Here is a 15423-nt window from a genome sequence, read left to right as displayed (position 1 = left end):
CTTCCATTCCTGCTTGACGTCAACATGCTTCTGCTTAAGTCATCTTAGAGTTATTCTCTTCATGTTTCAGAACTTTCACTACATTTGGATCTTTGAGGTCAGTAGATATGTGTGGAGTCCCATGACTGCAGATCTGTACATGTAATCAATTTCAAGGAGGTCCATCCCTCCTTCAGAACAGGGAATATATAATCTTGGTATACATTGATGTTTATAAATCATTTGGTGAGCATGAAGCATCCTTCTTGTTTTAATATCTAATCTATCCAACACTTTTTTGAGCCAGTCACTCACTCCAAAACTGTAAGTTAGGACAGGGACAGCAAATTGGTTTATAGCCTGGATCTTGTTCCTAGATGGCAATGCTGTTTTCAGGATTAATTTAAGTCTTCTAAAGTATTCCTTGCTGAGTTTTATTCACATTTGTTCATGTTTTATTTCTGATCCTTTATCAATTCCCAAGTATTGATACAGCCCCTCTTGCTCAAGTTCTTTTAAATCACATTCTTGTCCCAGACTGATGTTTTCCTGGTGCTGCAGTTTTCCACCTTTAAAGGTTGCTTTTGCACATTTAATCAAGGACAAATGACATTCTAATATCATCTGAAAAAGTTTTGAAAACCTCCAGCTGTGCTTTCAGTTCCTCATCTGATGAGCTATACAGTTTTAAATCATCGACGATGAGAAGTCATTGGACTTTGTTGTTTTCTAGGAGACAAACTGTAGCCATGGCCTAAGCTGTTAAGTAAACAGCTTAATGGGTTAATGGCACAACAGAATAGCAATGCTGACAGAGAGTCACCCTGGAATATCCCCCTTTGAATTTTTATCCCTGGGATAATAATCTGTCCTTTACCATGGCATAATTGCAACACGGTCTGCCATTATTTCATGGTCACTGTAATGGTAGTCAATCAGTGTAGGGCGTATCTTATACATTTTTAAGCACTCTTTTATTCATGAATGTGGGATACTGTCAAATGCTTTTTTGTAGTCAATCCATGCCATACTTAGATTCTTCACCTTTTTACAAATCTCCACTATAACTTTATTTAACAACAAATGATCCTTTGTTCCATATGACTTTCTTTTAATGTCCTTTTGTTCTACTGCCATAATTGAGTTTTCTTGTAAATGACTACAAACACTGTTGGCGTCTCATGTGTAGTTTATACGCTGTCAGAAGGCAAGTTATTGGTCTATAATTTTTAGAGTACCTTGCAGGTTCACTCTTAAGTAAGAGCATTGTTTTGCCTGTTGTTAGCCAGTGTGGTGTCTGTTCAGGGTGTGCATATAAAGAGTTCTTACTCACAGCTAAATCCTCGTGCAAAGATGTTAATACCTTTAACCAAAAGTTAGGTACTACATCTGGGCCTGGGGTTTTCCAGTTAGAAGCTTTTAATTTTTTTTCAATATCTCTGGCTGTTACATCATCCCATTTCATATCCTGTACCTTTAAACTTATTATTCTTTCTTTTACTTCTTCAATCCATTTAGCGTCTTTGTTATGTTCCACAGGATACAGGATCTTCATATATACTTCTCCAAAATATATCTACATCCTCTTTTTTGGTGGTCTTTTAATTCCTTTTACCTTGTTTCCCAGTTCTCTATAAAACTTTTTTGGGTCATCAATAAATTGCTTATTTTGTAGTTTTCCCATATATTTATCTGTATGTCTTCTAAGTTTTTCAGCCATTGCTGAAATGTTTAATTTGTTATTCGCAATAGTTCATGATAGATTCTGATCTATTCTAATACCAGTTCAGACTAGTGGGTGTACACTGATGGCTAACCATGTCACCCTTCCGTTTAAACCCCTTTCCACATGTAGCACACATATAAGGTTTCTGCTCAGTGTGGCTATACTGATGCCTTACCATGTTATCCTTCCGTGTAAATTCCTTTCCACATGTAGCACACTTATAAAGTTTCAGACCAGTGTGTGTATATTGATGGCTTACCATGTCACCCTTCCGTATAAACCCCTTTCCACATATAGCACAGTTGTAAGGTTTCAGATCAGTGTGTGTATACTGATGTCTTACCATGACACCCCTGTCTGTAAACGCCTTTCCACATGTAGCACACTTATAAGGTTTCTGCCCAGTGTGTGTATACTGATGGCTTACCATAGCAGCCTTCAGTGCAAACCCCTTTCCACATGTAGCACACACATAAGGTTTCAGCCCAGTGTGTGTATACTGATGGCTTACAAAGGTACGCTTCCATGTAAACTCCTTTCCACATGTAGCACACTTATAAGGTTTCAGGCCAGTGTGTGTATACTGATGGCTTATCATGGCAACCTTCTCTTTAAACCCCTTTCCACATGTAGCACACTTGTAAGGTTTCTGTCCAGTGTGTGTATACTGATGGCTTACATAGGTACGCTTCCATGTAAACTCCTTTCCACATGTAGCACACTTATAAGGTTTCAGACCAGTGTGTACATACTGATGTCTTACCATGGCACCCTTCTCTGTAAACCCCTTTCCACATGTAGCACACTTATAAGGTTTCAGACCAGTGTGTGTATGCTGATGTTTTACCATGTCACCCTTCCATTTAAACCCCTTTCCACATGTAGCACACTTATAAGGCTTCTGCCCAGTGTGTGTATACTGATGGCTTATCATAGTAGCCTTAAGTGCAAACCCCTTTCCACATGTAGCACACGTATACGGTTTCTGCCCAGTGTGTGTATACTGATGGCTTACAAAGGCACCTTTCCATATAAACTCCTTTGCACATGTAGCACACTTATAAGGTTTCAGACCAGTGTGTATACACTGATGGCTTACCATGACACCCTTCTCTGTAAACCCCTTTCCACATGTAGCACACTTATAAGGTTTCAGACCAGTGTGTGTACGCTGATGTCTTACCATGTCACCCTTCCATTTAAACCCCTTTCCACATGTAGCACACATATAAGGCTTCTGCCCAGTGTGTGTATACTGATGGCTTACCATAGTAGCCTTCAGTGCAAATCCCTTTCCACATGTAGCACATACATAAGGTTTCTGCCCAGTGTGTGTATACTGATGGCTTACAAAGGTACGCTTCCATGTAAACTCTTTTGCACATATCGCACACTTATAAGGTTTCAGACCAGTGTGTATATACTGATGGCTTACCATGTCACCCTTCCATTTAAACCCCTTTCCACATGTAGCACATACATAAGGTTTCAGACTAGTGTGGATATAGTGAAAATTTTCTACTCTGGACTTTTGTGTAAAACATTTTTCATGGCTGTTACATTTAAATTGTTTCTCTCTAGTATGAGGAGTGTTACTCGCTGCTAATTTCACTTTACTTGTGATACCCCTGTCATGTATGGCATGTTTATATTGTTTCTTTTTATTGTATACTTGCTTATATATTGCTGGCATATTCATTCTTCCTTTGCCAGTGTGAATTAACTGATCAGTCAGGCCACTAAAGTGAAGCATTAAATTATCGTTGTGATTAAGCCTGTATGGCTCTTTTCCTTCTTGAGGTTCCAGATGCATTTCCATTTCAATTTTCTTGCCAAATTCATCTTTGTTTTCCATACAGTTATGATGTTTCCTTTCACTTGGCACCAGGCTGTGTCTTGTAATCACTAAGTTCTCCAGCAAAGCTTGATCAGGCTCAGAATTAAGCGATGTGTCTTGTGTTGACTGCAGACTCCAGACCTCAGTACAATCTGTGCTCCTGTTGACTTAAAATAAAAATGAATGTGTCAGAATGTAATGAGCCACAGACACAGGTTACTTTCTTGCTCCAAGTGTTAAAGTACAAAATGTACATTAATGTGTCCTCACAGAAACCTTTTCTAAATTTTCAAATGCAGAAAACAGTGAACCTTTGAGTAAAATTACTGTAACGATCACCAAAAACATATCTCCCCTCTCGATGTGCCTTATTGTTCCTTCTAATTGCATTTAACATTGAAAACTGATCTGCTGCTTGTTGCCTTTTCTTTGTATAAGATCGTTAAGCTATAATCATGACTCATAAAACTGTACAGCATTGAGTTAAACATCTTTGCATGAGGAGCAGTGAAGCACAAGGTGTGTGCAATTCAGAAATATAAACTTTCCTGAGGAACATTATTAAGATGAGCATATAAGTGTATGCCAATGATGCAAAGCAATTTAGTTCTGCACCCACTGCATATATGAACCCAGCTGAGTGTTCATGTTCATGCTTAAGGACTTGCTAAATATGTTTCTGATACCTTACTCTTGCAGTACCAAGGTCAATGCATTTTCCCAAAAACAAGTAAAAGAATTTTCTAACTTATTTAATATTATGGTGAACAACACAATAGCACTTTAAAACAGGTATACATGACATGTTTAGCTGTGGGAGGTACTGAACTCTGCTTACCCTCATGTTGCACTGTGCATGTTCACCTGTCTGGTCGCAAGGAGTATGTTACTTAGATCTTAACTCAATACAATTTCTGATTCACTCATATTTCACAGTAAGAAATCCTGCTAAACACTGCACTCATTTGTAATTAATACAGTGCACATACCTGGGTCCCTGCAGGCAGCACTGTGAATGAGCAGTCTAGGCCATGCCTTCAGGTGGAACAGGGTGAGTCTGTAACTAGATACTTAGTCATCTGTAGATGGAGTATGTTTAGTGCCTGATGTCTAAACAGGATACACAGGGATATACTGCTGCTATGTTTTACACCTTAAAGTGGCATGTGAACCATAACAATATTTCTCCTTTCCTAAACTTTACTTGCTAGTTGTTCCAGTGATCAGATTTTGCTGATCCCTGGGCTTTGTATTTGGTTTCTGTGTTCCTCCATTTTCTTGTGTGGCCAGAGGTAGTTTCTTTGCTCACCAGTGGGAGTGGGGAGTACTGAGCTGCTTGTTTGTCCTCAGAGGAGTGGTTAGAAGCAGCAACTTGTAATTTGTTGGCCATTTTGGGTCATTTCCTGTTTTTTTCCAGCCCCCTGCTATAAAGCACTTGTTAGCGCGATTTAGCGCGGAGCTGCTACCGTTGCACACTAGGGCAGCACCGGTTAAGCAGATTTAAACTATTAGGGCTACCTAAAGTTCACTCTTCAAATTTTCCCTTAAAACTACCTTCCTCAAAGTGTACTACTGTTCTATTTAGTGTATCCTCCAACTATAAATTATCTCTACTTGACTCCCAAGTAGACTATTCTCTATCCGTATAGCTAAGCACTTGCTCCTACAGTACTTATCACCTCGATACAGCACTCTTGTTATAGAAAGTACCCCAAAAAAAGCAAACCCCATTTCTCGGTCACCCACATCCCCAAAACCTTTCAAGTTTTTCTGTATATTCCTTCTAGCATGTCGAGGGATCGGTTGCTAATAACCTCTCCTGCTCAGCTGGTGAACCTGGGATTATTGAGGCAATGTTACAATTGCCTCATGTACACAGACAACCCTCTCCTCCTCCCACAAAACACAAATACATGCAGAGATGCAACTATACGGCCAAACTGGAGGCTGAGCTCTCTCAACATAGAACTGGCAAGACCAGACAGGAGGAGAAGGTAACCACACACACTATAGACCCAGTCTCACATAATACCATCACAACCTCAAATCATACACATAAACACACAAAGACATACTCGGAGGCTCTGATCAAAAATCTACCAAAACAGCAGAGGCCACCAAAGCAGACACCCAAACAACTACCACCTCAGAACACAACACCTGCATCACATAGACCACACAGTCAGAGTGTCTAGCAGTCACAGCCCTTAAGGCCAAACACTATGCCAGACACACTAGTCATTGGTGACTCCATAGTCAGACACACAGACGTCCCGCTCACCAGACTGAGTAAGGAGAAGGTCACAGTAAGCTGCCTGTCGGGTGCTAGAATCCGCCACATAACGCATGCACTCAGGTCTCTCAACAGCAGGTACAAGTACGACTCAATCATTGTCCATGCTGGTGTAAACGACCTGAGATGTACCTCCCTGGACTACATGAAAAGAGACATAGAGGAGCTCACTGATTATGTAGCCCAGGCAGGTATGACCCTGACCTTGAGCAGTATCCTACCTTCACCAAGAATGATGCCACAATACAGAGATAAGATGATCAGTTTTAACAATTGGCTTAAACTCTGGTGTCATTCAAAGGGGATCCAATGTCTGTCTGCCTGGGATGACATGCTGGACAAGCCACGCTGCTTCGCAAGGGACGGCTTGCACTTGTCACCCTGGGATTCCGGATTTTGGCAAAGGCTCTTGCCACCCCATAGTGCCTTTTTAGGCAAGGCTCAAATTCTAAACCTACCACCCTAGAACAAAACAAAGAAAAAACTAAGGGTAATGCTGCTCAATGCCAGAAGTCTCAACCTCAAGATGCACGCTTGAGGCCCTTCTCAGTATGGAGAACATCGATGTCTGTGCTGTGACAGAAACCTGGTTCAAGGCTCCTGAGAGCACCCTAGCACTATCAGGTTTTACCTCATATCATGCGTTCCGGCCACAAAACCCGGACAATACCAAGAAAGGAGGAGGGGTATCCATATTCATCAAGGACACCCACACCTCAAGATTGGTGGCATCGCACGATGCATCGGAAACCATCCAGGTGCAATTAACCATAGGCAAGACTGCTATACAAATTGTAGCATGTTACAGGCCACCCTCGCAAACTCAGGAACCTCACATGGCCTTCCTGAAAACACTGGAGGGGATAAATGTATCTCCGAACACCATCATACTAGGTGACTTCAACTACCCTAATATAGACTGGGAACACTACTCAAGCCCAAACACTGTAGCCCAAAAGTTCCTGGAATTCATAAACTCAAATGCCATGGAACAACTAGTCACCATCCCCACAAGAGGAGCGAACATACTTGATCTCATCATCACAAACATGGGAGCACAATGTTCAACGCCAGAAGTATACCCCTCACTGGTGAGATCTGATCACAAACTAATCTCGCTGGAGGTCCTCATCCCGCCCCCACCCGAAATGAAAAAGACCACAGTAAAGAACTTCTCGAAAGCCGACTTCACACTTCTAAAGACTAGTGTGGTCTCCTTTAAGGCCCCTGAGCCAAGGTTAACATTACTCAAACTGCTGAATCACTTGCAAATGCCTTCTACCAGCACCTGCAGGGCTGCATGGATCAGGCAATCCCAAGCAAAACAAAGACTCTTTGTACCAAAGGCAAGCGTCCAGTCTGGTGGACCCCAGCCATAAACAAACTCTACAATAAAAGGAGAAAGCTACTACAAGATAGAGCAAAATCCTTAAAAGGTAAGACACCGCTGATCACGATAAGTAAAAGCTAAGAGCTCTCATAAAATCATCCAAAGCTAATTTTGAGAAAAAATAGCTAAGGACTCTAAAGACAACCATAAAGCATTCTTTAGCTATGTCAGAAACCTAGGAGGAAACTCCCAGATATGCTCAGAATTAGTTCAAAATGATGTGAAGATTACTGATCCTACAGACATTGCCAACATACTGGCTGACAGGTTCAGTGCAAACTTCTCCCCACCCTCCCCGCCTAAAGAAGAGATATCTATACCAAATGATTGTAGCCCCCAAACATCTCCAACGCTCAGGTGAGAACTGCTCTCTCAAGGCAAAGAACACAGCATCCATGGGACCTGATGGTGTCCCCGGCTGTGTGCTCCATGAACTCAACGAGGAATTAAACCCACAGTTAGGACAGCTGTTTAATCTTAGTCTCACCTCCGGATACACTCCAGGAGTGGCGCACAGCGACTGTGGTCCCACTCCACAAAGGCGGTGCCTCCACCCACCCTGGAAATTACCGTCCCATTAGCTTGACAAGCCTGATCTGCAAAGCCATGGAAAGGATCATAATGGATCTCATAAATAAAGACATAGGGAATTTGCAGACTTTGGATCCAACCCAGTTTGGCTTTGTCAAAGGCAGATCATGCCTTTTAAACTTGGTTGACTTTTTGAAACAGTCACCAAGGCCATTGATGAGGGAAAGGCAGTCCATACAGCCTACCTAGACCTGGCGAAGGCTTTCGATACAATACCCCACTCGGGTATCACTGAAAAACTCATCAACTTAAATGTAAACCCATACATTACAAGATGGGTTGCAAACTGGCTGAGTGACAGAACCCACAGGGTCAGAGTTGCTGGCGCCATGTCAGACTCTAAGCCTGTCACAAGTGGTGTCCCACAGGGCTCAGTCCTGGGCCCACTCTTGTTTGGCATCTACTTTTCTGAAGTACAAGCAAACACAGGAGGGTTATGGCTGACAAAGTTCGCAGATGACTGCAAACTGGGCGCCGTGGTTGAGAACACATCCGACACAGATATCCTTCAGAAGGGTCTCACAGAAGCGGATAACTGGTGCCAGAGCCATGGCCTCAAGTTAAATGCCAAGAAATGCATAGTCATACCCTTCGGGAAAAATAAGGTTACCCCTAGCTACCATATAGGTGGCAATCCCTGAACACAGAAGAAGTTATTAGGGACCTGGGAACCCAGGTTGACAGTAGCCTTTCATTCGACACTCATATTGCTAAAGTAGTTAGGAAGACCTTCTACATTGCCCACCTTATCATGAAGGGATTCACATCTAGATCAAGGGAAGTCATAGTCTCCCTATACTCATCACTCATCAGACCAATGATCGAGTACAATGCCCCATTCGGAATGTATCTGACCCGACACTTGCAGCAGCTGGAGAGGCCACAAAAGTTCCTCACCAAAAGGATAAAGGGTCTCAAAAATCTGTCTTATGCTGCACGACTGAAAGAACTCCAGTTATATTCAGTTGCGTACCGCTTACTCAGAGGTGACCTATGCCTGACATACAAGGCCATGTCAAACCCAGATTTGATGAATATGCTTCATCTCAAAAAGTCTAGATCCCTAAGAGCCACAAGGGCGGGTGACTTAAACCTCGACACGGTTATTAATAGGACGTGCTGGAGGGATAGATTCATCACCCAAAGACTCCCTATGCTGTGGAACAAAATCCCGGTTTATGTGAGGCAGAGCACCTCGCTGGCCTTGTTCAAGAGGAATCTTGACCAATGGATGGGAGATTGCAGATACACCCCAGGGGTTACCCCAGTATCACTGCTCGACAGAGGCACAGCTAAATAATGGGCATAGCTTCTCCAAACTAAGGGGTGGCGTAAGCCACAAAACTATGGCTAGGCTTATAAATGCCCTCGGGCAGATAGCCTAGTATGAACCTATGAACCTATGAATTTGTTTTCCACAGTAACCCCAGTTTTGTCATGTATCATGCAAATGAAGTGTATTCAATACCAGTTGTTACATGACAAACGGCATAAGGGAGGCCTAATCTGACCACTAATTCTCTGCCATTTTGTCCATGACATTCTTCAAAGTGAGACATTATGGTTACAGTAGGATGCTTCTTCTACAGCACTGAAGTGGTATGAGAAAGACACAAAAAATGTTTCTAAATGTATTTATTTAATATTTGTTTACTGGGAAAGTCCAACTTGGAATGAGCCAATCTTGGAAGCCCAGGGAAAATGCTCCAGATGCATGTCTTTGTAATGTGGGAGGAAAGCAGAGCACCTGAAAGAAACCTACACAAATGCAGGGAGGAGATGTGACTCCACAAAGAAAGCACCCCAGCCAAGAATCGAACCAGAGAATCTCTTGCTGTGAGGCAACAATGCAAACTGCTGCACCACTGTGCCGTCCACATTTCATATATCAGGATTATAGCCAGAGACTCCGGCAGAAGTGCTGTAAAGGATTTTAGTATAAGATGGAAGCTGGAACAGTTTGGCCCAGGCTGTCACCCATGCAACTGGTATCCCTCGCATGGGGGAACAGTATCATCACCATTACAGTAACACGAGGTGCCACAATCCTGACCTCCTTGGCTGATAGGAAGATTAAGTTAAGCAGCAGGACCACCTATGTACTCTAAGTAGAACTTATGTTAGTTACACTATTAAGCTAGCACTAAAAGCCATCCACAAATACTATACAGTGTTCTTTTAAGTAAGTTATTTTAACTGACTAATATTGCTACATATTCAAGTGTGCCAGCTTGCACTACATGAGAATTGTATTTACTACTGCTTTTGCTACTTTTCTGAAAAAAAAAAAAAAAATTCATCTGCTTTTACTGTACTTGTGTTTCTTCCTACTTTATTTTGCTTTTGCGTCATCTTAAAAGTACTCAGTTGTATTTATTTCTGCTTGGTGTAACTCATTCTAAGCCTTTTAGTTTAAACACTTGGGCTTCAGACCAGTTGTCTTACATTAAGAGGGTGTGTGGTCTGCACTGTAGTGGCAGAACAGGTAGCTTACATCCTTCTAAGTTGGGAACTGCTGATTGAGGGCTCAGTATCTGTTATTCTAAAAGTGTATTAATTCTGGTTTAAACACTTGGGCTTTCAGGCCAGTTATTTTACATTAAGAGGGTTCGTGGTCTGCACTCTTGTGGGAGGAGAGGCTGGACTCTGCCCTTCTGAGCTGGGAATTTCTGGTTAAAGGCTTATAGTGCATGCATATCTGAACTGCTTCTTACTGAAATTGGTACACCTTGTTTGCTGTAGCATAGACTAGATCCAGGCCTGCTGAATCTAGCTTTGTTTGTATGCTTGTTGTTTGTTTGCTTGTTATTTCCCTGGAACGCTAATTCCACCTAAAACACGGCTTCTCAGCGCTTCTGTGGATCCCTAGTGATATCTGCATTGCTTACTGTACTTATTTCCTTGTTTCACTTGAAAGAAAGTTACTGTTTGTCGTTTTTGCATTTAAGTTACCTGTAACACATTGCACTTAAGTTACCTGGCACTTGCTCACTAAAGCAATTATATAAGTCAGCACTAAAAATTAAAAGCACTACACCCTCACTACTCCCCATTGGCCCTTGTTTTCAATTATAAAGGAATTCCCAATATTATTCTAGCATGTCCAAAGGTCAGTTGTCAATCTCCTCTCTGGTCCAGCTGGTGAATCTGGGAATCTTGAGGCAATGTTACAACTGCCTCATGTACACAGACAACCCTCTCCTCCTCCCAACAAATTCCAACACATGTGAGAGATGCAACCATATAGCCAAACTGGAGGCTAAGCTCTCTCAACTCAGTACTGGCATAACCAGTCAGAAGGAGAAGGAAACCACACTCGCTACAATTCCAGTCTCACATAGACCTACCACGACAGCAAACCAAACACATAATCACACAAAAACATACTCGGAGGTTCTAAATAAAGATCTGCCTAAGCAGCAGAGACCTCCAAAGTAGACACCCAAGCAACCGCTACCCCAAAACAAAACACGTGCAACACATATCTCACAAAGCCAGTGTGCCGAACAGTCACAGCCCTTAAGGCTAAACAACACACCTGATACACTTGTAATAGGTGACTCTATCGTCAGGTACACTGACGTCCCGCTCACCAGGCTGAACAAGGAGAAGGTCAAGGTGAGCAGCCAGTCGGGCGCTAGGATCCACCACATAACACAAGCACTCAGGTCACTCCAAGGCAAGTACAAATATGACTCAGTCATTGTCCATGCTGGTGTGAATGACCTGAGATGTACCTCCCTGGACTACATGAAAACAGACATAGAGGAGCTCTCTGAGCATGTAGCCCAGGCCGGAATGACCCTGACCTTGAGTAGCATCTTACCCTCACCAAGAATGATGCCACAATATGAAGACAAGATGATCAATTTCAACAATTGGCTTAAGTACTGGTGTCATTCAAAGGGGATCCAATGCCTGTCAGCCTGGGATGACATGCTCGACAAGCCACGATGCTTCGCTAGGGACAGCTTGTACCTGTTACCCCTGGGCTTTCGGATATTGGCAAAGGCTCTTGCTACCACCATAGTGCCTTTTTTAGGCAAGGCTCAAAAGACAAACCCAACTCCATCGGTATCACAAGGGATAAGAAACCAAGAGTAATGCTACTCAATGCCAGAAGTCTAAACCTCAAGATGCACACACTCGAAACTCTCCTTAGCATGGAGAACATCGATATCTGTGCAGTAACAGAAACCTGGTTCAGGGCTCCCGGGAGCACCCAAGCACTACCAGGTTATACCTCATACCATGCTTTTCGGCCCCAAAACTTGGACCGAACCACAAAAGAAGGGGGAGTATCGATATTCATCAAAGATACCCATACCTCCAGGTCGGTGGCAAAGCACGAAGCATCAGAGACTATCCATGTGCAACTAACAGTGGGTAAAACTGCCTTCCAGTTTATAGCCTGCTACAGACCACCCTCCCAAACCCAGGAACCCCACTCGGCCTTCCTGAGAACACTGGAAAATATGAAGGTCTCTCCAAACACCACTATATTGGGCAACTTCAACTACCCAAACATAGACTGGGAGCATTACTCTAGCTCCAACACCCTAGCCCAAAGGTTCCTAGAATTCATAAACTCAAATGCTATGGAACAACTTGTTACCACTCCCACAACAGGGGAAAACATACTGGACCTGATCATCACCAACATGGGGACTCTATGCTCCAGACCAGAAGTGTATCCCTTACTGGTAAGGTCAGACCATAAACTGATCTCACTGGATATTCACATCCTGACCCCACCCCCTGCCCAGAAAACCACAGTGAAAAACTTCTCTAAAGCAAATTTCACACTCCTCAAAACCGAGGTGGAATCCTTCAAAGCCCCCGGGCCTGTGGAAAATATGGCCCAGACCGCAGAATCCTTTATAAATGCATTCTATGAACACCTTCAGGAATGCATGGATCATGCAATCCCAAACAAAACCAAGACCCAATCCTCCAAAGGCAGACGTCCTGTCTGGCGGACCCCAGCCATAAACAAACTATACAATAGAAGGAGGAAGCTACTACACGATAGAGCAAAATCCCAAAAAGGGAAGGCATCTCTGATCAGTATTAGCAAAAAACTAAGAGCACTCATAAAATAGGCTAAGGCCAGCTTCGAGAGAAAAATTGCACAGGACACTAAGGATAATCACAAGGCTTTCTTTAGTTATGTTAGGAACCTGGGTGGGAATTCCCAGATATGCTCAGAATTAGTCCAAAATGACAAAAAATACACCGAACCCACAGACATTGCCAACATCCTAGCTGACAGGTTCAGCGCAAACTCCCCCCCCCACCAAAAGGGCAAATATCTATCCCAGCAGAGCGCTGCCCCCCTGACATCTCAGATGCTCAGGTAAGAGCCGCCCTCTCCAAAGCAAAAAACACAGCATCAATGGGACCAGATGGTGTCCCAGGCTGCATCCTACATGAACTCCAAGAAGAGCTAAACCCAAACATAAAACTACTGTTCAATCTCAACCTTACTACAGGATATGTACCCAAAGAGTGGCGTACAGCAACAGTGGTCCCTCTCCACAAAGGTGGTGCCTCAACGGACCCTGGAAACTATCGCCCCATAAGCCTGACTAGCTTGGTCTACAAAGCTATGGAGAGGATCATCATGGACCTCATAAATAAAGATATTGGGGACCTACAGATACTGGATCCTACCCAGTTGGGCTTTGTTAAGGGCAGATCCTGCCTCTTAAACCTGGTCGACTTCTTTGAAACAGTCACCAAGGCCATTGACGAAGGGAAGGTGGTCCACACAGCCTACCTGGACCTCACAAAAGCCTTCGATACAATACCCCACTCGGGCATTATAGATAAGTTCACCAGCTTAAATATGAACCCCTATGTCACTAGATGGGTTGCAAACTGGCTCAAGGACAGAATCCACATGGTTAGAATTGCTGGAGCCATGTCAGACTCCAAACCAGTTACAAGTGGCGTCCCACAAGGCTCAGTCCTGGGACCTCTCTTGTTCGGTATATATTTCTCGGAGGTACAGGCCAACACAGAAGGACTGTGGCTGACCAAGTTCACGGATGACTGCAAACTGGGTGCCATAATCGACTCTCCAGCCGACACAATCATCCTCCAAAAGGGCCTCATAGAAACAGACAACTGGTGCCAGTGCCATGGCCTCAAGCTAAACGCCAAAAAGTGTATAGTCATCCCCTTTGGCAGAAACAAAGGGCACAAAAATTACAACATAGGTGGTAATCCATTAAGTACAGAAGAAGTAATTAGGGACCTGGGGACCCAAGTTGATAGCAATCTCTCATTTGACAACCACGTGGCAAAAGTGGTTAGAAAAACATTTTATATAGCCCACCTAATCATGAAGGGATTCACATCTAGATTAGGGGAGGTCATCGTGCTTCTTTACTCATCCCTCATCAGGCCCATAATCGAGTACAATGCCCCTTTTGGGATGTACCTTACCAAACACCTGCAGCAACTGGAAAGACCCCAAAAGTACCTCACCAAGAGGATCAAAGGGCTCAAACAGATGCCATATGCTGCCCGGTTAAAGAAACTCCAGCTCTACTCAGTGGCATACCGCCTGCTCAGAGGCGACCTGTGCCTGACATATAAAGCCATGTCCAACCCGGAATTAAGGGACATGCTGCACCTCAAAAAATCCAAATCCCTTTGAGCTACATGCTCGAGAGACTTGAACCTCAGCACTGAAATAAATAGGACATGCTGGAGGGACAGATTCATAACCCAGAGGCTCCCTTCACTCTGGAATAAAATCCCAGTCCAGGTTAGGCAGAGTCCCTCATTGACTCTCTTCAAGAGGAATCTTGATGAGTGGATGGGAGATCGTAGGTTTACCCCGGGTATCACTTCTGTGTCACTGTTAGACAGAGGCACAGTATACTAACCTTGGAAAAGGGCATAGCAAAATTAATTTAAAATGGGTGGCGAAAGCCAAACATACACTGGCTAGGCTTATAAATGCCCTAGGGCAGATAGCCTAGTATGAAGCTATGAACCTATAATATCTATTGCTCCAGAAGATGTAGAAAAGAACAGGCAGATGACTGGAGTACCCAAGAGAGTGCTAGGGTAGGTATATTTGCTCCAGACTATCTTGCCTTGAATATTAACAGTGTCACGGATTTATTCCCAAAATAAATATCATTCATACTCAAGTTCTACTTCTGTTATAACTGCCAGATCTCAAAGGTACCAGTGTGACTAATATTGTTATAGCATGCCTAGTCTTGCATCCTGTCATATATTTGGACAAACTGCTCAGGATGATAAATCTGTGCTTACATAGAGAAAATGCCTATGGTTTCAAATCCCCCCTCCCAACAGCTGTGTTATGAAATGTTTCAGGTTTATTTTTCTATCTGATTATAATAATTACAGCATTAGATGGTTAAGATGGATGATGCAGTGGTGCAGCAGTAGCTTTGTCACCTCACAACAAGAGGTTCTCCGATTTGATTCTCGACTGGGGTGCCTTCTGTGCGGAATTTGCATGTCCTCCCTGCGTTCGTGTGGGTTTCCTCCGGGTGCTCCGGTTTCCTCCCACGTTACAAAGACATGCATATGGAGCATTTCTCCCCAGGCCTCTGCTGAAAATC

At 43.3% G+C, this 15423-nt stretch overlaps 1 protein-coding gene across 1 annotated transcript in view; it reads right to left on the bottom strand.

Annotated features, from left to right (window-relative positions):
* Positions 1–1620: 1620 nt before the first annotated feature.
* The window catches only part of LOC122798644 (zinc finger protein 615-like), a 184815-nt gene continuing 171012 nt past the window's right edge, over positions 1621–15423 (bottom strand). The window contains exon 4 of the mRNA XM_044067730.1: positions 1621–3709. Within this exon, the coding sequence (XP_043923665.1) occupies positions 1755–3709 (1955 nt within the window). The 3' untranslated portion in view covers positions 1621–1754. The remainder of the gene's footprint in view (positions 3710–15423) is intronic.

The sequence above is a fragment of the Protopterus annectens genome, chromosome 3.part1 (genome assembly GCF_019279795.1).
Source record: "Protopterus annectens isolate FY-2018-M chromosome 3.part1, PAN1.0, whole genome shotgun sequence".
NCBI lineage: Eukaryota > Metazoa > Chordata > Ceratodontiformes > Protopteridae > Protopterus > Protopterus annectens.
The sequence above is the reverse complement of the archived record's forward strand: the minus strand, read 5'-3'. Positions and strand labels throughout refer to the sequence as shown.